Here is a 24,907-nt window from a genome sequence, read left to right on the forward strand (position 1 = left end):
GGAGGGCTCAGTTTCCTCCACAACTGTAACAGGTAGGGGGAGGTTGAAGTCTGGGTCCACCTGTCTACAGTGCACTGCACCCACTAGACCACTCCAGGGACCTGCATACTGCTGTCATGGAGCTGGGTATGACATTTGAGGCTGGCATAGAGGCTGGAAAAAAATGTTTTTTAATTTTTTTTTTAGGGTGGAAGGGGGTTGGTCACCACTGGGGGAGTAAGGAGAGGTCATCCCCGATTCCCTCCGGTGGTCATCTGGTCAGTTCGGGCACCTTTTCGAGGCTTGGTCGTGAAAAAAATTGGACCAAGTAAAGTCGGCCAAATGCTCGTCAGAGACGCCCTTCTTTTTTTCATTATCGGCTGAGGACGCCCATCTCTTAACCACGCCCCCGCCCCTCCTTCAGTACACAGCTGACACGCCCCTCATGAACTTTGGTCATCCCCATGACGGAAAGCAGTTGAGGACGCCCCAAATCAGCTTTCGATTATACCAATTTGGGCGACCCTGAGAGGACGCCCATCTCCCGATTTGTGTCAGAAGATGGGCGTCCTTCTCTTTCGATTATGCCACTGTAAGTCTCAGGAACGCACAAGTCCCGCCCTGAACATGCCCCTGACATGCCCACTTGAGATTTGGACGCACTTCTGACAGACTTCAAAGAAAAACATCTAAAAATAGGTTTTGAAAATACTGATTTGGACATTTTTTGTGAGAAAAACGTCCAAATGCTGCTTTATGCCATTTTTTAGATGTTTTTCTGTTTTGAAAATGAGCCCAAAAGTGACTCGCTCAAGGTCACAAAAAGCGTCAGTGGAAAAAGCAAAAATTGAAGCCTGGTCTCCATGGTTCTCAGTCCATTGCTCTCATCACTCAGGGGGTCTTTTACAAAGGCGCGCTATCGTTTTTAGCACACACTAATGATTAGCGCGCACTAAATGATAGAGACGTCCATAGGAATGTATAGGTGTCTCTAGTATTTAGCACATGCTTATTTTTAGCATGCGCTATAAACGCTGGTGCACCTTTCTAAAAGGACCCTTAAACCACTTTTTCAATAAAATCGAGGTGGGGAAATATTCATCCAGGAATGCAATGGGGTCATTGTTTTTCTCGCTTGTTCCTTGATGTCGCAACAGCAGCCAATGCAGCAAAGCCAACAACAGCACCAAGCGCAACCCAGCCAGCAGTGGCGATGGTTTTGTCCACCTGGAGAGAAAGGATCAAACCAGTCAATAGAAAATGTAAACTTTTCGGATGTGACTCATGACTGCACAGGAATTCAGATCTTTTTAGAGATAATAGTCATATTAGAGAAAGAATAAAGAGTGTCTATCTGGATATCTCTATCCATTCTGTCTCAACCTATTACATGGTTGTGTCAGGTTACCAATACATTATTAACCTAAATGTGGATCCAGTGACAACATTATCCTTTTGTTCATCTCCACTATTTATTGTTTCTGTCTTCTGGGGAACATTTTTGTTCTTCTCTTGTCTTTCAACCTACTACATTGGATGGGGGGGGGGGGGGGGGGAGAAGCATTTCTGTCCCTACTATATCAGCATATCCCACACAGCAGGGAATAAACACCATTCCCAGGCATTTCAATACCTTCTATCTCACTTTATCATACACTGCAAGGAACAAAAAAACATCCCCAGTTATTTCTATCCCTTCCATGTCACTGTTACACATGGAAGAGGGAATAAACACCATCCCCAGCATTTCTATCCCTTCTATCTCACTGGTTCTTATAGTGAAAGGAATAAAAACCATTCCCAGGTATTTCTGTGCCTTCTAGGTCCCTGTATCACAGACTGCAGGAAATAAAGATCATCCCCAGGCATTTCTATCCCCTCTATCTCACTGTATCACACACTGAAGGAAATCCCCAGGCATCTTATTCAGTTCAACTAAGGAAAGCATTGTGTGTATGTGTGCAGAGACATTATTTGTTTTCTTTGTTTTTTCCATTTCATTTATTTAAAATGAAAATAAAAATAAAGAAAATGAAGCTGAAAATGTTGCAGAAATTTCTATTTCTTATCAAACAAAACCACATCCTTCATGAAGAAAGAAACTTTAATGGATAAGAGAGGAACTCTTGTTTACCTATCAGGCCAGGTTTCCTGAGTAGATAATGACCTTCTTTCTTAGACTAAATACATGTAAATTTATTCTTTGGATATTCTGAAATGTCAGACCAGTTCAGGAAATCTAGAAGCCTAACTTTGAGATCCAGAACTAATGAGACAGTAAATGGATGTGCACGCACCTGTTCAGACTCGGCTTGGTTGTAGCGAACCTCGGTCACAAAATGCTCACAGTTATAGCTGGTCACGCTATAGGGCAGAATCTCTCCCACCCTTTCCTTGGCCCGCTGAAGGATTTCCTTCACAGGGTATGGTCTATATTTCTTATCATACTTGTTGTTTACCCAATAGGAACTGCTTCCCACCACCAGAGACAAACGGTCCTTCCTCACTTCGGCATACTCAATTAGGGCAGATGTGAGGCTGGAAGAACCTGCGCCTGCATACTCGCCTAAACAAACAGGAAAAAGAGGTCAAAACAGCACTGAGACAGGAAAATCCCTGCTCAAGTGTTATCTTCCAGTAAACTAGACTTTTTATGTTATTGTTCAAAAGTTTTACATCTTACTTCCCTCACCTCACCTCTACACAGTGCTCAGAAAGACTGTCACCCTCTTCCTCCATGTCATACACCTGCATACAGTTCAGTGGTGTCCCTGACTGAAAGATTTCATCAACCATACCCAGGGAGTAGGATGACACCGTGGCAGGAAAAAAAAAGTCTTTCCAGCTGCATTGAGAATACACATAATATGTTTACAAAGTCCAAAATCGCAGCTGGAAAGACTTTTTGCTACAATGTCCTTCTCCACCATTGTGGCTAAGTTTTGTGATGTGGTGATTGGCCATTCTTAGTTTGAGGAGATTATTTCTTCCCCATGTCAACTACCCCTCTTAAAGATCTGATTCCCCCAAATCATTTACCTGAATGAATTTCAATGGTCTCTACCTCTTAAATATCTATTCCAGATACCCCGATCCTGTAATTCAGAATTTACTATAGGTTTGTGTATTTGGGATTAAAAAAGGTTTGGACAAATTCCTGGAGGAAAAGTTCATAGTCTGCTATTGAGGCAGACATGGGAAGCAACTGCTTGCCCTGGGACTTGTAGTGTGGAGTGTTGCCATGATTTAGGTTTCTTCTAGGCACTTGTGACCTGCCATGGCCACTGTTTGGAAAACAGGATACTGGGCTAGATGAATCATTGATCTGACCCAATACAGCTACTCTTATGTTCTTATAAAGGGGATGGGACGACTTCCCTATGAGGAAAGGCTAAAGCGGCTAGGGCTCTTCATTGGAGAAAAGGCGGCTGAGGGGAAATATGATAGAGTGTATAAAATAATGAGTGGAGTTGAATGGATAGATGTGAAGCGCCTGTTTATGCTTTCCAAAAATATTAGGACTAGGGGGCATGCGATGAAGCTACAAAGTAGTAAATTTAAAACAAATCGGAGAAATTTTTTCTTCACTCAACGTGTAATTAAACTCTGGAATTCGTTGCCGGAGAATGTGGTAAAAGCAGTTAGCTTAGCAAAGTTTCTCTTCCGGACTTGGCGAATGCCTTATTCGACCACAATATCACCTTGTATTTGTTTCTCTACCGGACTTGGCGAATGCCTTTACGGTACTATGTAAACCACATTGAGCCTGCAAATAGGTGGGAAAATGTGGGTTAGAAATGCAACAAATAAATAAAAATAAATTTAAAATGTTTGGACGGCTTCCTAAAGGAAAAGTCCATAGACCATTATTAAATTGGACTTGGGGAAAATCCACTATTTCTGGGATAAGCAGTATAAAAATGTTTTGTACTTTTTTGGGATCATGCCAGGTATTTGTGACCTGGATTGGCCACTGTTGGAAACAGGATGCTGGGCTTGATGGACCTTTGCTCTGTCCCAGTATGGCAATACTTATGTACTTATGCAACCATCTCTTGTCCTTACTCGGAGGGGCCAGGTGGATCACGTAGTCATTTCCTACATAAATAGCCCAGTGCTGATAGCCAAAGCGAGAAATTTCAATTAGGTCACCAAGTTCAGGTTCTATCTGAAAGACAAAAGAAATCGCTGTTATTCTCACAGACCTGGCAGGGTACCTCCATCCCTCGTCCCTATCCACCTCTGTGTGTGCTCAACTCTTTCATTCTCAGACTTAAGATGGTGATTGTCCTCTATCAAGGACAGCTGAATAACAGTGGTGCCCTGGTAACTCTCGGCTCTGTCCCCAGACCAACCCAGCACTAACCAGATAATACTGCAGCAGTCTCTGGATTTTCAGCAGCACTATATGATTATGCTCCACTGAATATCCAGGGATCTCCTGCCGAACATAAGCCACTATGCTTATAAATTTAAGCCTGCTCTTCATTTGCCTACATTTATGAGGTTAATTTATGACCCTAGTGTAGAACCTCAGTGCTAAGCACCTAACCTTTTTCCCCTGTGCTAAATCTGCACGTTGCCACCCATATTTTATGTTCCTAAATTTAAACGTTTAGTGAAATTTTGAGAACAAAGTTAGGTGCTCAGCACTAGAAAATTTTCAAACAGAACAATTTAGGATCATGGCAGACTCAGGACTAATGTCAGGAAGTATATTTTCAGAGTGGTGGATATGTGGAATGCCCTCTCACGGGAGGTGGTGGAGATGAAAACGGTAATGGAATTCAAACATGCGTGGGATAAACACAAAGGAATCCAGTTTAGAAGGAATGGTTCCATGGAATCTTAGTGGAGATTGGGTGGTGACGCCGGTAATTAGGGAAACAAAATGGGAGCTGGGCAGACTTCTACGGTCTACGCCTTGATCGTGACTGAATAGATAGGGGTGGGCTGGAGTTTAAATTTTAAGGGGCTTTGACATTAGCTTCACAACTCAGTGCAAGAACAGTGCTGGGCAGACTTCTACAGTCTGTGCCCTGAGAAAGGCAAGGACAAATCAAACTCGGGAATACATATAAAGTAACACATACCATGTAAAATGAGTTTATCTTGTTGGGCAGACTGGATGGACCGTACAGGTCTTTATCTGCCGTCATTTACTATGTTACTATATACAGGCCGATATTCAGACTGTGGGAGTTAGACCAACTAACTCCCATGGTTGGCGTTAAGTCCGGATATTCAATCCCGGGCCGTTTACAGTGACCGGCATTGAATATTTGTTTTATTTTTGACTGGTCGATATTCAGATTTAGCCAGTTATCTTTAAACCGGCCAAAGATATACTATGGTTTCGCATGGCCAAATATGGCCGCTAAACCCATTTTAAAAATCGGCAGTTTGTCGGTTATATTGGGCGATATAACTGGCTCTCCGCTGAGGATATTCAGTGGAGGATAGCCAGTTATGCGTTATTTAACCAGTCAGCAGCTGTTCTGACCAGTTAAACAGCGCTAAATATTGGGCAGATAACTCTTAAAGATAGGAGAACATATCCTTTAATATTGGGCCCAGTGTTTATTGTTATTCTCACTGCACAGGTACTACTATGTACATTTGTTTCATTTAGGGTAAAGGCACAAAAAACAAGCATAGGATACAAGAAAAGTCAAGAGAGGGGTGACAGAGTACTAGGGAAAGTGTTCTTTTTCTAGTATTTAGACAATAAACATCTAGGAACCAATATTCAAAGTGATTTAAGCAGGCAGGAGAGGCTATAGTACCATGAGATGACTGCTTGCTGTCATGGCAGATATTTTGAAGCTGCAGCAGGCATGGGTAGAAGTGAGTGGGCATTACTCTTGCCCTGAAGACCACTAGGCTACCATGGAATATGAAGGTAGGCCTAGGGAGGCTTTCTGGGGATGGAGGCTGTCGGAAGAGTTGCTCTGCTTGAGAGGGGAAGCGGTGCTTTTCTTGAAGGGGGGGGGGCTCAGAATTAGGGAGGCAAGGTTGCTAATCACCTTATGTGGGTCCCAGCTAATATTTAGCTGGGATGTATATATACGTCTTATGCTGTCTGACTGAATACCGGCTAGAATCTTCATAAGTCCCAGAAGTCAGGAGCTGTCCAATCAAACCCAGATATTGAATGTCCAATACTGCAGTACATCCAAATAGCAAGAGGGCATGTTGTGTGCATGTTTTGGGCGGGATTAAGGAAGGCCTGAAACCTGGACGTCTAAGAGCGATTACTGAATAAGAAATGTCCACGTCTAAAAAGAAGGATGTCCTTATTTAGATCTGTTTCAGGCACATCCAGGGTACAAAAAGGTGCCCTGATTGAGCAGCTGTTCACTGAAGGGATTAAGGCTTGACACCTCCTCAATCCCTCAGTAACTGTTGTCCTCCTATCTCCCCCCTGAAAGTGAAACTGAAAGGGGATACCAGGCTCTATGACAGCTTCAGGTATTATGGGCATTCTTAAGAGAGCAGGAAGCAAGCCTACTGCTTAGTGAAGTGCAGTGGACTATAAACCAAGGGACTTAGGTTCAAACCCACTTCAACTGTTTGTTTATTTATCATAATTGTAAGCCCTCCAGAAACAGAAAAATATCTACTGTACCTAAATATATAAGCCACCTGCAAGCCTAAAGGCTACAGAATTGTTGTACTTTTAGATACAGTAGGCAAGTTGTTGTTCCTAGAGGGCTCACAATTACAAAATAAAAGAGTTAAAGTGGGATTTGAACCCACATTCCTTGGTTTACAGTCCACAGCACTAACCACTAGGCTACTCCTCTGCTCTGCATGGACATCTGTGTGGCCATTTTCAAAGAATGCTGCCAGACAGAAATCCATGCCCCCCCCCCCCCTTCATAATTTGGACATTCATTCTAGTTTGTAAAATGGATGTTCATACTGGACGTTTCCAGCACATAGCCATCCATTTCATGCATTTTCGAACAGGAAATCTTGATGTACTACCTGTTCGAAAATACATGCGAGATGGACATCCGTTTGGGACATCCTGACCTGGATCCTGCTATTGTGACTGACATCCTTTCAAAAATGCCCCTCTTCTTTCCTTGGTCACCATCCAGTCAGTTTAGATTCATAGTTTGATGCATCTATAATTTACTTTAGTTATTATCCTTTTAGCCAAGCCATTGCAGACCCAGGGAGTCGATGCAGAAAGCCATACAATAGAGCTAAACGCGGATGGCTGAGCATGGCAGCTTCTATCACAAAATTAGAACTGTGTAATGCAAGAAGCTAATGAGATGCTCATTTCAAACACTCAGAACTTGCACTCTAATCAGGGGAAGCCTGCCAGACACATGCGCGTAAAAGTTATTTGTTAGGGCAGCTCACTGTGCGCAATGTTCAGACAAAAAAAAAGTGCCAGCACACATTTGCACCTGTTGTTCAGTACATACATATTAGCCGACCAAATATTTCTTGCACATAAAATTTTTGTGATATTGATATTTAAGCGCAGAACAGCCACAGATGCATGCTGGCATTTTCCTTTTTCTTCAAAAATTGCGCATATGAGCTGCTATCTCTTGTCAGAGGCATAGCTAGGGGGTGCAAGGAGAGAGGACGCCAGTGGCATACTTAACTTGGTTTCACCCCCTCCTCCAGGCGCATCACCTCCCCCCTCCTCCAAGCAGTAATGGGGTGCATTGAGCAGTCACAGAGCGCAGTGTATAGGCGCATGGCTGTTGGCTCTGCCGGTCACCTGCCCCTCTGATGTCAACTTCCTGTTCTGGGGCAGGGGACTGTTAGAGCCGACAGTCAGTAGACTGTGGCTGTGACTGCTCAGTGCACCCCCTTACTGCCTGCACCCGGAACAGACTGCTCCCACTACCCTGGCCTTGGTACGCCATTGGTGCTTGCTTCCCCAAACAGATTTTGAATGAAATGGCGTGTATGTGGACGGACCCTTCAGCCTCACATAGGTGCCTATTTTACAAAAGGTCTGCTCCCCCTGACGACAAAACTTGGCTACACTTCTGCCTCCCATCTGTCTTTTAAAGTTGCAGGCACTGATCTGTCAGTGAAAAAAAAAAGACAAAACTATTATTTACACCCAAAAATCAACACTAAATCCTCTTGATCAACCCTTCTACGCTGCCTTGGACCTGGTGAAAAATTTCACATTGTGCATGCATTAAAAACTACCATTTCCTTCTATGAATGGCAGGGGAATAATTAATGGCCTCATTACCATTCATTTTAATGCAGTATGTGCCCATCTATACCACAGGAATTAACTCCTGTGTTTTGTGTGGCCAGTAACGTGTACACCCCCCAGTTACTGCACGCTTTGGCTCACGGTAGCTTCCTGAATCGGGCCCCAGTGAAAGAAGGGGTAGACAGCCAACATGTTAATTTGATTTGCACAGGAGACAGATTTTTGGCTCAAGGATTTTCCTCCAGATTCTATATATGGCACTCAAAATTGTGCGTGCAAATTTAGGCGTGCACACAATTGGATTGACTAATGAGCCATTTAACGCCAATAACTGGGCTCTAACAGTTCATTATTGGCGTTAATTGGCAACAATTTGGATTTACGCACGCATCTTGCTAAGCGCTATTCTATACAGATTCACACGTAAATCTTTAAGCGTACAACTGAAAAGGGGGAGTGAACACAGGTGGACCGTGGGTGGGTCAGGGGCGTTCAATAAAGAATGCATACACTATTATAGAATTTGGGGGATCCGTACCTAATTGACATATGAGGACTCCTCGTGTCCAAACTCGGGCGCAGATCCCCGCACTATGTGCTATGGCACCCAACCTGGAGACCTGTTTATAGAATAGCACTCAGTGCTAATTTTTTCAGTACTGAAATTTGGGTACCATTTACAGAATCTAGTCCTGTATCAATATCAATATATTGTTTGTATACTGCTGTATCCCCAAGGCAGGTTCACTATGGTTTACATTGGGTCAACAGGCAGTGACTTTATAATGAAGTTACAGCATCATGTCAAGAGTTACAGTGGTAATTCAGAATACCGTATGCGTGAGATTACATAAAAAATGTGACCCTTTTACAAACAATTTACAGGGCAGTATTCAGTCGGTCAGCAAGCGGTTTTCTTGTTGTTGCAACGGCAATATGTACAAACGGTATTGGGCACTAGTATTGGGAGAGAAGTGGCAGTTTCAAGTGAGGTGTCAGGCACGGGAAGAAGGGCAACAGCAACTTCTGGAAGGGGAACATATTTTACAGCAAATATTCTACAAATTTGATCCAATCCTTAAATGGATGAATAGGAGGACACTTTTTACATAGAAGCCTTTAAGACCAATTTTACATTGGGATGAGATGAGGTTGAGTTAGGAGAGAATTTTTCCCCCACCCCAGCCTGTCTTCCTTCCATGCTGGAGAGAAGATCCCTACGTGACAGACATTTCTCACTCTAAATTCAAAATTCAGCCCCTGAAACAGGGAAAGAAACTGAGCAGAGACAGGAAAAGAAAGAACAGAAAAAAAAAAAGACTGGGGACATGTCAGTATTATTCAAGTCCCCATCAGGTGATCTCATAGTCACAAAATATAAACAGAATCATTAACAGCCCCAACAAATGCTTACTGTGACAGGAGGCATCTTCTGGCTGCTGAGTAGAGATCAGACTGCAACTAGCTCCAAGCTCCGCTTTGCTGTGTTTGCTGCTTTTTATTCACTGACAACTTTCTGTTTCTGTCTGAGTAATAAGAAAACATACCTGAGATCAATAGTTAACTCTTTCACATGTCTCTGGAAAGCTTAGTCTTACCTCAGAATCTCCTCAGACGGTTCTGGGTTCTAATCTAGCACTGGAGAAACAGTGTTTGCTGTTGTCATTTTCTGCCTTATCACATTTGTGTTCTGAGGTTTTGAATGCATTCTGTAGCTTGTCTGGTAAAGCACCTTCAAATCTTTCCCTGATATCACTGAGAAAAACCTGGAAACTCACATTTCTTAACCAACAAAGGAACCAGAATCACTTAGTCCAATCGCCCCCTTGATTTTTATTCATTTATTTCTTTTTTAAACAAAAAGACCCAAGACCAGGGGCAGCTGTCTCCTCCCACCCACCAGAAACAGAGACTTGCATAGTGGTAAAACAGGCTACAATTTCAAAGCCTTAGCGTGGGTCTGAAGTACAAATTGGCAGACAGTAAAAACTGCAGTAGTGATGTCTGAATACCTGATACAAAAAATATCAAAAGCATTTAAGTAGTGTTGGATGACCTCCTGCATAAACTACTGTCAGCAAAGGATGAAATCTGGCAAAATTTTGAGATGCGATTGCAGAGAATATCAAAGAATGAGAAAAGGATCACTGTACAGGAGGAAACATCTGAAACAGTAAGCCAAAAATCACAAAGCTACAGAAAGAAAATATAATACTATTTGTCAGAATCAAGGATCAGGAAAAGTGCAGTAAAGTCACATCAAACATATAAATGGCAAGTGACCGACTCACCTGCAAATGCGCAGTAGAGTCGGAACGCTGAGAGTGTAGAAGTCCAAGCCCCGCCTCCACCAGCAGTACAGCCCAATAGGGAAGAGGGCTTGGACATGGGCATGGAAATCGGAGGAGGAGGGAGCAGGGAGGGAAGGCGGGGGCGGAACTGAGGGAAACACATGCAGCGATGGAGAACTGACGACACGACGACAGCAGAAAGAGGGGGGGCGACATTGGGGGGGGTCAAAGGTGGTGGCGGCGGCGGGGACGGCAGGGCACAGGAGGTCACAATCGCGGTGGATGGGAGCCCAAGGATGGAGGGTAGGGGAGAGAACAGTTGAAGGACATGGGTGGATGGAGCGGATGGGAGGGGAGAGAGCAGGGTTGGTGGACGGGGAGAGGTCATAGGAAAACTAGCCCGTTGTTACGGGCTTAACGGCTAGTAAAGGGAAATTTTATAAGCTAAACACTCGTGTTTGCACATGTTATATACATAAATGTCTAGAATACTGCCATATATATACATATGTGTGCACAAACACGCGTAAATGCCATAATTCTGCCTAAGCACGTATTTGTAAGGAGGGGATGCACAGGGGTGGAGCATGGGGGGACATAGGAGGGGCTCTCACTTATGAGTGTCACCAGGGGCGGACTGACCATTTGGGCAACCAGGCAGTGCCCGATGGCTCAGAGGCTTTGCACAGATGCCCACCGCACACTACAGCCCTCCACGTTCCTACCTTTAAAGGCAAACTGCTGGTGATCTAGTGGCCTCTGCGGGGGGGGGGGGGGGGGAATGTTCTCTCCTGCTCGTTGTGCTGCTGCTATTCCCCCTTCCCGGCACTGCTTTATTTTAAAAATGGTGGCTGAGACTCCCTGCAGATGTCTCGTGAGACTGTCGAGATCCGTGAGACAACCGCGGGAAGTCTTGGCCACCATTTTGAAAACATGGTGGCGCCGGCAGGCGGGGGAATAGTGGCAGTGCAGCGGGTGGGAAAGAACATGCTTCCCCCTCTCCCCCGCAGAGACCATTAGACCACCAGGGCCCTTTAGGTATGACTGGGGCAGCAGGGGCATCGGCTGCGGCAGAGGGGGGGGGGGCAGCAGAGCAGTGGTAGGGGGTGTGTTGGGCACCAGCCAGGCGGAGGGCCCAGACCACACTCAGTGCCCAGGAGCCCAGACCACTTTCAGTCCGCCCCCATCATTTACAGAATACTGGAAGTTGGATAACCGCACCAAGGCTGGTGAAAGTGTGGATCCCTACAAGTTAGGCTCACCAGATTCTGATGGTATTCTCTAACGGAAGCTATGCATGCATTCATTCATTCATTCATTTAAGTATTTATATACCGCTTAGACCTAAGTGGTTTACAGCTTCATTTTACAGGTACTGGGTCTGTCCCTAGTGTGCTCACAATCTAAGTAGTATATTCTACTACTGTTGTTCCTGTGGAAACGGAAGGTTAAGTGGCTTGCTCAGGGTCACACAGAGCTGTAGAGGAAATTGAACCAGGTTCCCCAGGATCTCAACCCACTGCCAACCATCAGGCAGCAGCAGGAATCAAACCCAGTTCCCCAGGTCTGCAACCCACTACACTAACCATCAGGCCACTCCTCCACTGTTACAGAATAAGCTCCTACAGCACCGTCTCAGGGTGCCTAAATAGAGGGGCCCCATTACAGAATTGCCCCTTAACCCTTCATTAACTCAGATACAAACTTAGGAGCTGATGCAGTATAATGCGCTGGGCTTCACTCGTGGGCTTTCTTGGGTTTAGCGCACAATTTTGTGGACGCCCTATTTAAAAAGCACAAGCTAATTGGATGAATATGCATGAGATAAATTTGCATGTACTACTAGGCTTGCCAACAGGATCCAGATTCACATGACAGGTTTAATCCACTCCTGGTTTTATCCCATTGCATGCAGGGACTTGTAGTCTTGCTTTTCTTAGGGAAATCAGAACTACAAGTCCCTACATGCGCAGGTGTAACAGGATTGGATCAACCCTGTCGGGCAAATCTGGATTCAATTGGCAACCCTATATACTGCCTCCACTGTATCCAAATATATCTCATGCATATTCATTGTGGATATCTTTAAAAAATAGCCTGGCTTGGTTGTACCCCTGCTGCAGCTGGGTTTGAGAAACCCTGTCCAGATGGAAGTAAGGATTGTAAATGCCAAAACTAATGAGGCAGGGAGTGGTAGATGAAGGGGTTAACTTGCTGAGCAGGCAGTTGGGGCTAAGAGTTATCTGGTGAGTATTAAACTTGAAGCTTTAATATTCATTTCAGGGTTGTGTTCCCTGCAGTACAGACAGCCAAAACAAGAGCATTCTCTCTGTCAGATCACACATCTGTTACTCTTTTGTGCAGAATTCTGCAGCCAGGCTGTATTCCACATTTTTGTACAGAATCTGAGCTCCAAGAAGAGTTGACTGGGTGGGCTCCCCAGCCTGTGGTAAAGGCTTGCTGGCTCCCTCGAGCCTTGGTCCTGCCGCTGCCACCACCACCATTGCCCACCTAAGGCTTGGTCCCACCGCTGCCCCCCCCCCCCCAGTCTTGGTCCTGCTGCCCCTCAAGCCCCCCCTGGGCCTACCTGAGTATGCCCTGGTGGTCTAGAGGCACCATTGGAGGTAGGAGAGAACCCCACTCTTTCCTACCCGCTGCCACTACTCTGGGCCGGTGCCACCACTTTTTCAAAATGGTCACCGAGACTTCAAGCAGTAACCTCGTAGACTGCCACAGCCACAGGAAGTCTCAGCAGCCATTTGGAAAAAGTGGGCCTCCTGCCCAGAGCAGTGGCAGGAAAGAGTGGGATTCTTTCCTGCCCCCAATGAGGTACTTCCATGCAGCTCCTCCTGCTCCTGCCTAGTACAGGGGAGACTGGAAAAAAAATATGGATGTAGGTGCAGGGAGGGAAATGTAGGGAAATAAAAAGATGGGGGTGGGGGTGGGGGTGGGGGTGGGGGAGGAAGCTGTAAAAAATGGTGGCTGCTGTGGGGAGGAGGGGGCTGTAAAAAAAGTGAATGCTAGTGAATGCTATATGTGGGTTGGTGGAGGGAGGGAGGGCAGGGGGCTGTAAAGGTGGACGCTCTGTGTGTGTGTGTGTAGGAAGGGAGCTGGAAAAATATGGATGCTGGGAAAAATATGGATAGTATCTGTGTACAGGGAGGAGGGCTGTAATATTGGTTAAATTATGACTAATAAACCTGAATTTTGTGCACAGAATTTTGTAGAATTTGCAAATTTTATGCACAGAATTTTGAATTTTTTTGCACATTGTTCAGGCAAGAGTAATCTGTATATTTGAAGTTGGAGTTTAGTGACAGAACTTGCCATGTGTTTTGCTGGTGGAAAAAGAGAGAACTTTTGTAAATATTTGAAATGAAAGTGGGAAGAATATTTTAAATTTAACAAACAATCTGATGCATCCCCATCATTATTATGGAAGTGGGGAAAGCAGTAGTGACGTGGGAACTAAGTGCACGTATGGTCATGCAACTGCAAAAAAAGTCATGCAGAAATACTAAAACTAGCAAAAGTAGTACAGCAGGAAGAACAAACACATAACAATAATGACAAAGGAGCAAAGGAAAACTTTAGGGTGCGTGCAGATAGCTCTTAATCACATCCTACATCAAACAGCAACAAAATCAATACAGTTCTATGAACACCAACTACACAAGTATAGAAATACAACAAGGAAAATGCTGACTAGATTAAATATGGGGTAATGTAGACATACATTACAGGGATACAGAATGGGTTGGGCACTACAAGTAACTACACAGAAGGTCTCTTCAATAAAATAAGGAATTTTATGGGAGGAAGGAAGAAGACACCAAAACAAGAACTTAGTCTGTCCCAAAATATGGACAGAATATCTGGAGCAAATGTATGGCTCAATTACAGATTCAAAACTCTAGGTAATGATTCAGAAACTTCAGCTAGGAAAGGCCTGAGGCTTGGGAGGACTATGTCTGGCATTCTATAAAAATCTCAGCTTCTAAGCCTTTATGAAATGTGGTTGACCATTCCATGCAACATGGGTTCTACTCTTCTGGAGGTGACTCAGACACTGGTGATGGTGCGCCTCAAAAAGGGCAGACTCACACGAGACGAGATCAAGCTACCCAAACTCACTGAGAAACATTAGACACAAAAAGTTTGATGGTGACATTTGACTGGCAGACTCCACGTAGTGCTCCCAGATTTAGTGCCATTAAATCGAATGGGTATTGTTCAAGATAGACATAGGGTAAAGAATGTATGCAAGTTAACTGCAGTTTTAAGTGGAAGACCAAAAGAAAGGAGTCGGGAATGATGCTGAGCCTGGATGCCAAGAAAGCTTCTGATAAAGTATATGAGAATATATATTTTGAGTCCTGGAAAAAATTACTTTTACTGGAAATGTGGGGCATAGCCTGAGCCTAACTTTTCATGTGCATCACAGAACCAAATCAAGGGGGTCTTTTACAAATGCGCGTTAGCATTTTTAGTGTGTGTTCATGATTAGTGTGCGCAAAATGCTAGAGACGCCCATAGGAATATATGCGTTTTTAGTGTACGCTTATTTTTAGTGCACACTAAAAACGCTAGCGGGCCTTCTCATGTTACTTAATTCCGTATATTCCCTTGCGTTCCCTTAGATCTGCTGAACAACACCTTCTCGATGTCCATGAACATACTAGACATATCATCTTTTCAGTTCAAGCACCAGACCTATGGAAATCATTACCAACTCATCTAAGGCAATGTCAATCTTTGAACACATCTAAAGCTGGACTCAAAACTTTTCTTTTCAAGGATGCATTTTTTATTCTGTGGACTCCATTGTGACTGTGTATACAATAAGATATACATTTTGTTTTAACCATCCCATCTTTACTATTTAAAACTGTAGTACTATCCCCTTTTCCAATTGTCTCAGGTCTGTATAAAAATTTGTTTTTGTTGTGACCTTTGTTTACTGATGGGCCCTTTTACAAAAGCGCACCAAAAAGTGGCCTGTAGTAGTGTGGGTGCGTGTATTGGACACACGCTGGACCATTTCTGTATCTTGTATGGAAAAAAAGGGGGGGTTGGGCCGGGAAATAGATGTGTGGCAAAACGAAAACCAGCACTCGTCTATTTACAGCCTGAGCCTTTAACGCTACCCATTGACTTAGCGGTGAGGGCTCACGTGTTACCCACACAGTCATCGTCCAGCGCGTGCCAACTACCGATTACCACCAGGAATGCCCCAACCAAACTCAGAATAACTGCCAGGCGTATGCGCTAGCTGGGCGATAATGCTGATTTGATGCACGCTGCATGTGCGTAGGTCCATACGCACCTTTGTAAAAGGGCCCCTTAGATTCGGTGCCTACAGCCAGCCACTATCTGTGAAAAGCCACTAGCTGAGACACAACAGTGCTTTCCAGGAACCGCTGTCATGATTATGTCAGAGACTCAGAGCCTTGTAAGGAACACCTGTCTGATTGGTTCAGTTGGGATGGAAGGAATCACATACCACCAATCACAATGATTATTGTTTATAGAGTCCAAACAAACAGCATTGTTCCTGAACTTACTAATTACTGGACAGATACAAGGACTGGAGCTCGCTCACCAGGGCCGGTCTTAGCAATTGCGGGGCCCTGTGCAGACCAGTTCAGTGGGCCCCCCAACACCACCACCACCATAAGCCATAATTTATCAGAGTTTAAAAGGCAGTTTAGAGCTCTCAGAACCCCATCTCACCCCATACCTTCATGTGCATCCAACACGTTTCAGTAGAGAGTGGCAGACAGTGGCAGCGATTTTCATATCCCATCGGCTGCTGAGCCCAGAGCCTCCTAGTTGAGCCCAATGCGGGACAAACGCTTTAGCTGGTGGGGGTTGGGGACCCCTGCCAGCCAAGGTACCTTTGCAGTGGTAGTGGGGGGTGCGCCGGCGGGGGGTGGAAGCGGCGGCAGGGGGCAGTAGTGGCGGCAGGGAGGGCCAAAATGTGCCCCTCCACCTTGGGCACTGCCCCCCCCCCAATCAAGATGTGGCTACGCCCCTGTCATACACCACCTAAATAGCCCCCAGACTTGCAGAAGTCATAAATATTTAGGTACAGTAGGTATATGTGTGTTTATGGAGAGGTCATAATGAAGGGGTCATAATTTAAAGGAAACAAAACAGAGCTGAAGTAGGAATTGAACCCACGGCCCTGGTTTACACTCCACTGCACTGGCCACTGTTTTGTTCAGAATGCACATAATACCTGAAGCTATCATAAAGCCTAATATTTATTATTGTTTATCATTTATTGAACTCTTGATATACCACCTTTCACAATCAAGCAAAGCGGTTTACGACTCAAAAAACAAAAAATAAAATAAATATCAAAAGGAAGGAACTGCAATTCAGATAGGAAAGCAAAGAGTAGGAAGGTAGAGAAGATGAAACAAGATTCCCTAACAGTATAGGGAGAGCCAGCAAAAGATTTTGGGTTACAGTTATGACTGCTACCAGTGAAATGGGTGGCAGAGCTGGTGGTTGGGAGGCGGGACTAGTGCTGGGCAGACTTATACGGTCTGTGCCGGGGCTGGTGGTTGGGCGGTGGGGATAGTGCTGGGCAGACTTATACGGTCTGTGCCAGAGCTGGTGGTGGAAGGCGGGACTGGTAGTTGGGAGGCGGGGATAGTGCTGGGCAGACTTATAGGGTCTGTGCCAGAGCTGGTGGTTGGGAGGCGGGGTTGGTGGTTGGGAGGCGGGGATAGGGCTGGCCAGACTTATACGGTCTGTGCACTGAAGAGGACAGTACAAATAAAAAAGTAGCACATATGAATTTATCTTCTTGGGCAGACTGGATGGACCGTGCAGGTCTTTTTCTGCCATCATCTACTATGTTTACTATACTGTCCGTCGGGTCCCTATATGCCAAAACGAACAAATGGGCTTTAAGTGCGGCCTTAAACTTTGAAAACATCTGTTCTGCCCTCAGAGCCAGAGGAAGGGAATTCCAAAGGGAGGGGGCTTGAATAAAAAATTAGCATTGACAAGTAGCTTGTAGTCATTTAAAGCTTAGAGCTGGGATAGAAAGCTGGGGAGCAGTCAATGATCCGAAGTGTCCTTAGAAGAGTGTAAGGTGTAATCAATGTGAAAAGATAAGCAGGGGATTCAGAATGTAGGATCTTATGAGCCATCGTGAGTATTTTATGTTGAATTCTCAAAGGCATCGGTAACCAGTGATAGTGCATCAAAAGGGGAGATCCGTGGTGATACTGACATGCATGTGAGAGGAAACATACTGCAGTATTCTGAGCGGATTGAAGCCGTTTTAGAAGAACTGAGGCAATCCTTGAGTATATGATGTTGCAGTAGTCACAGAAGAATGTAACTAGAGAATAAAGACGTGTTGCACAGGCTGCGTCATCTATATAAGAACGGATGGATCTTATGCACCAAAGCGCAAAAAACTTGACCCTGACTACTGAGGATATCTGAGTTTCAAAGTCAAGCCTGTAATCAAGGTGAATCCCTATTGGGGGGGAGGGGGGAGGTCACTTTCAGGGAACAGGGAGTGGGACAGCAACCACTGGGGGATTCATGAGGAGTCATGCCTTAATCTCTTCTGTGGTCAGCTGCTCAATCAGAGCACCTTTTTGTACCCTGGACGTGACTGAAACAGGTCTAAAGAAAACCATCCTTGGATGCTTCTTCCTGTTCAATTATCGCTGTTGGACACCCTAATTTTGGGCCCTCACTAGTCATGCCCAAAATACACCCACAACACACCTCCTTGCTATCTGTATGAACTGCAGTGTAGGACTTTCAAATTCTGCCGTTCCACAATCACAAATTGGGCGTTTTTGGTAAATGGTTCTTTTTGGGCCATTTTGAGATGTCTACGTGCTTTGAAAATGAGCACCATAGGGACATGGAAAGCCACATACGTTCACCCTGGATTGCTCCCTAGAAACACAGTGGAATAGATATGACCACAATACAAGACATGCAGAGGGTAATTCTATACGGGGGATGCTCATTTTCAAAAGAGAAAAACCTCTAAAAATGGCATAAAGTGCCATTTGGATGTTTTTCCTCCCCAAAATGTTGAAATCACTATTTTCAAAACCTATTTTTCCTGGTGCCCTACTGCTGGGATGCCCAGTCTAGTAAGAATGTTGGCTCCTCCTACATCCCAGTAACTTGAATTTGTGCATTTTTCACTTGGACAGTTTTTTGCTGAAGATGGTCCAAAAAGATAGATGCACTAAGCACAAAACATCTACAAAATGTAATAAGCATGCGTAAATTTTAGTGCCTAATTTGTACTATTGCCTCCAGTATGTGCAGACAGAGACGAGAAGGAAACAGAAGAAGATATGGTCCACTATTAGCAAAAAGGATGAAGTCAAAGTGAGAGTGAGGTAAAACAAAAATGATTTTAAAGACATCCTTAGTATACCAATAGATTGTTCAGAAGAGAATTATTTATATCTTTTTTTATTTATTAAGATTTATTTACTGCCTTTTTGAAGGAATTCACTCAAGGCGGTGTACAGTAAGAATAGATCAAACATGAGCAATAGGCAATTACAGAAGTAAAAATATTCAAATAATAATACAAAGTATGGCACCAAGGCATATTTTCAAAGCACTTTGGGAGGCTAAGTTCCATAGGTTTCTATGGAACTTTGGGAGGCTAAGTGCTTTGAAAATGAGCCTGATAGTATACTACTTACAATGTCAACACAATACATAATAGAACATTGTAATTGATAGTGAAGGGTAAAGCAAAGATGAAACATATAGACAGGTAAGAGAGTAAGAAGAGTTAGAAAGTATGGTGACTGATTTAAAGAAAGTTGCACATGAGGTCAGAGAGATGGTTAAATATTATCTCAGCTTGGGTAGGAGTGGATAATTTGGATATTTCTGGAGGAAAATGTATATATATATAAATATATATATTAGAGGCATCAGGTCAAGTAACTTCTTCAAGGCCACAACCAGCTGCTATGGGATTTGAACCCAGGGTTCTGGTTCCCAGGCAACTGGTCTAACGGTTAGGCCACTCCCCTGCCCACATCTAGAAGGGGAGTTCATTAACTTCTAGTTCTGGGGGGTCGCATTCCCAGAATCTGGACAAACCTTGCCCCTGGTACAAAATAAGTACCTGAATATATGTAAACCGCTTTGCATGTAGTTGCAAAAACCTCAGAAAGGTTTCCCTTTCCCTTGATATATTCATATGAACGTACTTACTCACTGCCATTCTGTCTCCCTGTTCTTTTCTCCCCCCATTCCCGGGCTGCTCCTGGTCATGAGATCAAATGACAGCTGCTGTGCAAAATGGTGCCCTAAGAAAGGGCTGTGGGCTTCCCGTGCTTCCTTGGGCTGGTATCATCAAAAGGACAGCGTAGCACTCTTCTGCCCCATCCCATCCTGCCACTTGGCACCCAGGGTATTTGCCCTTCAATGCCTACCTTTTGTAGCAGCCCTGCATGACAGAAGACATGCAAACAGCACTGATACCTAAATTCAGGCATCAGTCCAAACTCCTCCTAGCCACAGATCTTTAGATCCATAAATTGTCCCAACAGTTTCCTGGTCATTAGAATCCTTCATCCCGGGCTGCCAGAACTGAAATGCTCAAAGCCACCCCGACATAAAAAAAGTGAGAGGAGAAGCCATACAGACCTTAAAAGTAACTTTGAAGTTCACTACCAGGAACTAATCGTCACCCAGGGAGCTGATCATCAGTTGCTGCCTGGAAATGGAATAAAGTTATTTTGGTTCTTCAACAGCCGGGAAATCCTGATGTGCCCCTCCCTATGACAAATCAACAAATAAACAGTAAACTGCAAAACAGCCAGGAATCTGAGCCAATGGCAAGAGCAGCATGACCGGGACTTCTTCCAAATTCCTCCACAAACCCTGGAATCTGCAAGGTGACTCGCTGCATTAACCCCTGCCGTGCGTGCACGACAACTAAGACAAGGCTCCGTAACGTAGCAGCAAGGCAGGCTGTTGCTAGTGGCCTGTAAAAAGACGATCCGGGTAAAAGACGGATCATGCGGACGCGGACAGCCCATAAGGACTGACACTTAAGATTTTGATACAATCATAATAAAGCCCCTGCTAGGTTCTACAGACAACAATCCTGCGAATACACAGAACGGATCTGGATTTAAGCACAGGCAAACAGCTTGCCCCTGTATGACTTCTGAGGGACAAACCTCCCATCCTTCCACTCTCCAGCCCAGCCTATGGGCACCAACATCTTAATTCCGGGCGTGTGTGCAATCAACCACACAGGCAAACACACTGAAAAACCAAGGGGGACACACCATGGCGATTGTTATGCCGTGTGCTTAGCAAGGAGTTCTGATCCTCTTGGTGAGACAAGAACCGTTTCACAAACCTGTTTAAAGTGCCATCACCACCTCTCCCTAAAAAATGAAATGTGTACAGAACGATCATATTGATTTAAGGACATAACAAGTAGAAATAAAACAAAATAAAACATGGAAAAGAAAATAAGGTGATAACTTTTTTATTGGACATAACTTAATACATTTCTTGATTAGCTTTGGAAGGTTGCCCTTCTTCGTTGACAGTATATGTAAGTGAAACATCAAAGCATTTCAGTGACAGTCTAACAGGATGGGGGTGGATAGGTGAGAGACAGGAAGAGTCAGGTGGGTGAGAGACAGGGAGATATCATGGAGATAGGAGGGTGACAAAGCAGTACAATTTTATGGTTTATAATGGGCTAGAAAACCCAGAACTTTGTTAAGTCCTGTCTGGTGGGTGTCAAAATATTTAATCATTCTGACTTCAAAGGTCTTACGTTCCTGTATTGTTTTAAAGTTCCCTTTCAGGATTCTTACCATGAAATCGCTGGTACAGTGTTCTGGTTTTGTAAAATGCAGCCCCACAGAGCTGACATCCTGATTGTTACTAGCATTTTTCATATGGTGTCTATGTAAATTAAATCTGTGCTTTAGCATCTGACTTGTTTCTCCAATGTAGTAGCCTTCGTTGCATTTTTTACACTGAATGATATATGCCACATTGGAAGATGAGCATGTGAAAGATTCCTTAATGTTGAATATTTTTCCTTTGTGAATGACCGTGGGATCCTGTGAAATGTTTTGGCATAGTTTGCAGCTGGATATATTGCAAGGATGTGTGCCATTCTCTTCTTTTTGAGTCTGTGTTGGGAGCTTACTTCTAATTATCTTGTGTTTTAAGTTGGGTGGCTGTCAGAAGACCAGCACTGGTGAGGATGGGAATATCTCTTTCAGTAATTCATCCTCCTGGAGTAGAGGCTGTAGATCTTTTATGATTTTTCCAGCTCTGGGTTGTATGTCACTATAAGGGGGATTCTGTCTGTGGCTTTTTTTTCTTTGTACTATAGCAGATTTTCCCTGGGTATTTTGAGGGAGGAGGCAATATTCTTGGAGATTATTCTGGGGTTGTAGCCTTTCTGTTCGAAGGATGCAGTCAGGATTTCATGGTGTCTGTCTCTGTCCCATGGGTCAGAGCAGATACGGTGGTATCTTGTGGCTTGGCAGTAAATAATGAATCTTTTTGTATGTGAAGGGTGGAAGCTGGAGTTGTGGAGGTAGCTGCATTTGTCTGTGCGTTTTTTGTATATGGATGTTTATATATAGCCATCGCTGATTGAGACTGTGGTGTCCAAAAAATTGACTTTTTCTGGGGAGTAGTCAATTTTGAATCTGATTGTTGGATGGTATGTATTGAAGGAATTGTAAAATTGTTTCAGAGTTTCTTCCCCCTAAGTCCAAATCATAAAAATGTCATCGATGTACCGGTAGTATTTTAGGGGTTTGGTCTGGTATGTATTCAGAAATGTCTCTTCCAGCTCAGCCATAAAAAGGTTGGCATATTGGGGTGCTGTCCTGGTGCCCATCGCAGTGCCCATTATTTGTAGATAGATATCATTGTTAAAACAGAAGTAGTTGTGAGTTAAAATAAATTTGATTAATTTTGTAATAGTTTCTGGTGAGTATTGATGATCCAGTGTGGATGTTTTTAGGAGCTTCTCACATGCAGCTATGCCATCCGCATGGGGAATGTTGCTGTATAGTGATTCTACATCCATCGTGACTAGAAGGGTACACGGCTACCACACCTCTCTACTCAGGACATAACAAGTTAGAGCAGACAGGAGCTGTGTGCTATCCTGTTACACAGGGCAGGATCAAAACATAGGCAAATTAGGGCCCAAATGTTTAGGAGGAACCCTCTGAGATGTGCTCTAATTCGATGGCTCCCGAGGTAGATTTTTGCTGCTGCCAGAAAAAAAGAGTTTGAGGGGAGAGACCACTGCTCATAGGTGCCTGTCTATTCTCATCACCTCTGTGCATTGTCTTCCAGTCATCAGGGAGAGTCAGCAAACTGTGCTTCTTACTTGCTGTTTCCTCTACCAAAGGGAGCCCCATTTGTTGGAGTTTTAAACTGTATTTATATTTTAAAGGATGGGGGCCAATGTGTTTGTTTGCCTAGGTCCCACCCACTGGGTTAATCCTGCCCTGCTGTTATAGCACCTCCTGCTGGGATGACTGAGTGGTTCTGCCCGTCTCTATTTAAACTTGAACTCCCTAAAGCAATCCAATCAGGTTTTCAGGATATCCTTAATGAATATGGATTGTCCACAAAAACAGGGTTAAATCTACTTGAAATTAGTCCTCAATATACCAATGTATTTCTATGTATGACTAATAAATTTTTCAACAATTATAATCTTTGATATCAAAGATTATAATTGTTGAAAAATGTATTAGTCATACATAGAAATATAATGAATATGCATGAGAGAGATTTGCCTATAATGGAGGTAGTAGGCATGCAGATCTCTCTCATCCATATGCATTGGGGATATCCTGAAAACCTGACCGGCTGGAGGTCCCCCAGGACAGGTTTTAGGACCAATGCCCTAGAGATTGTGTGGTGGATTGTCTGTGGAGTTCTGAGTGGATGTCTGTTAAGGCTCACCATTGAGGCTACTTAGTTTGTACCCATTGTGGTCTCCTTTGAGTTTTAAGTTAATGTCTTGTGTGAAACACATGTAAAACAAGGTTACCAGATTTTTGGTTTTCAATTCTGGGATGATGGGGTAGGATGGAACAGGAACTCTGCCAGAAAAAAATGTTCAAAAATGATAGCCTAAAAAATGAATATTATATTTTAAAATAGGATTGCCAACTGGCCGGTATTTCAATGGTCAGGCCAACTGTCGGCAGGCCCTCAAAACCAGCAGTAGAAAAGTAATGTTTTTGTCTCCAGCGTCATGGCACAGAATTGCCGGCATCTCTCCCTCTCTCTCCATTCCTTGGGTCCATTCAGGTTCTCTCTGGTAGACTTAGGGTTAATCCTAAGTGACAATCCCCTCAATATTCAAAAGCATTTAACTGGCCAAGATCGGCACCTGGCTGGTTAAATGCCCCATAACCGGCTATTTGGCGATATTCAGCAGGGGATAGCAGCTATCTCCTCCTGAATATCACTGGTTAGCAGATAGCCAGTTAGATTGACCGACATAACTGGCTATCCATCAATTCAGCCCCTCTTTGGTGGCTATATTTGGCTGCATGAATATGTGGGATATGTTTGGCTGGTCACCGGAAATGGCCTGGCATTGAAAATCTGGGTTTTAGCAGTGACCACAGGAGTTAGCCAGGCCAACCCCTGCGGTCTGAATATCGGCCTTGTTTATTTTTAAGTTACTCTACTTACTTAGCAAAGGCGGTTTAAGGAATAAGGTTTTTTTATTTTTGTTTAGCATTTATGCCCTAATTCTATAAAAGTCACCCAAAATTGTGTGGGCAAATTAATTGAATAGTTAGTCAATATGTGCTAATAATTGGCTTTTTTATCAAGCAATTATTGGCACTAATTAGATTTAATTGGTAACTATAGGCATAAATGTAGGCAAGGGATCTGCGCCTAAATTTTATGCATGGTCTAAACAAGGGGGCGCAGAAATGGGAGGGTCATGGGATTTTGGGGGTGGATCAGGGGCGTAGTTTTGAGTTACGCACACAATTGGGGCACTGCGTGTAAATTTAGGTGCGGGCATTTGCACCACATGACTTTTGCAACTAAACACTATTCTACAAACCGTGAATAGCTTTAAGCTTGATTTATAGAATAGTGCTTTTTTCGGCGCTGATTTTTAGGCACAGTATACAGAATTTCCCCCTTAAAGTCTCTGTGACGATTCCATAGCCTAGCAGTTAAGGGACTATTCTAGAGTTCAATCATAGCATCAGTGTACAGCAGAGCTGATAGTCACAGGAAACCTCATTTTCAAGGTGTTTTTTTTATTTTACTTTCTTTATTCAAATTTTTAAACAAGTATGTCCAAAATTCTGAGATAATCAGAAAACATAGAAAAAGAAACAATTCTCATATATTTAAAGGAAATAAACATTAATCT

The 24,907-nt window shown here is 43.8% G+C and overlaps 1 protein-coding gene across 2 annotated transcripts; it reads right to left on the reverse strand.

The window, feature by feature from the left end:
- Positions 1-967: 967 nt before the first annotated feature.
- On the reverse strand, positions 968-20,484 carry LOC115480100 (phospholipase A and acyltransferase 2-like). 2 transcript variants are annotated; one of them, XM_030218566.1, is made up of 5 exons: positions 20,140-20,484; positions 9,597-9,704; positions 4,045-4,147; positions 2,277-2,545; positions 968-1,206 (listed from the first exon to the last, which is right to left on the reverse strand). In XM_030218566.1, exons 2-5 carry the CDS (start codon positions 9,609-9,611, stop codon positions 1,099-1,101), a joined length of 495 nt encoding a protein of 164 aa, XP_030074426.1. In that variant the 5' UTR covers positions 9,612-9,704; positions 20,140-20,484; the 3' UTR covers positions 968-1,098. The 2 variants fall into 2 exon arrangements, with proteins under 2 accessions (XP_030074426.1, XP_030074424.1); XM_030218564.1 differs by having other exon boundaries at positions 9,597-9,708.
- Between the last annotated feature and the right edge of the window lie 4,423 nt (positions 20,485-24,907).

The sequence above is a fragment of the Microcaecilia unicolor genome, chromosome 11 (assembly GCF_901765095.1).
Source record: "Microcaecilia unicolor chromosome 11, aMicUni1.1, whole genome shotgun sequence".
Taxonomy (NCBI): Eukaryota; Metazoa; Chordata; class Amphibia; order Gymnophiona; family Siphonopidae; genus Microcaecilia; species Microcaecilia unicolor.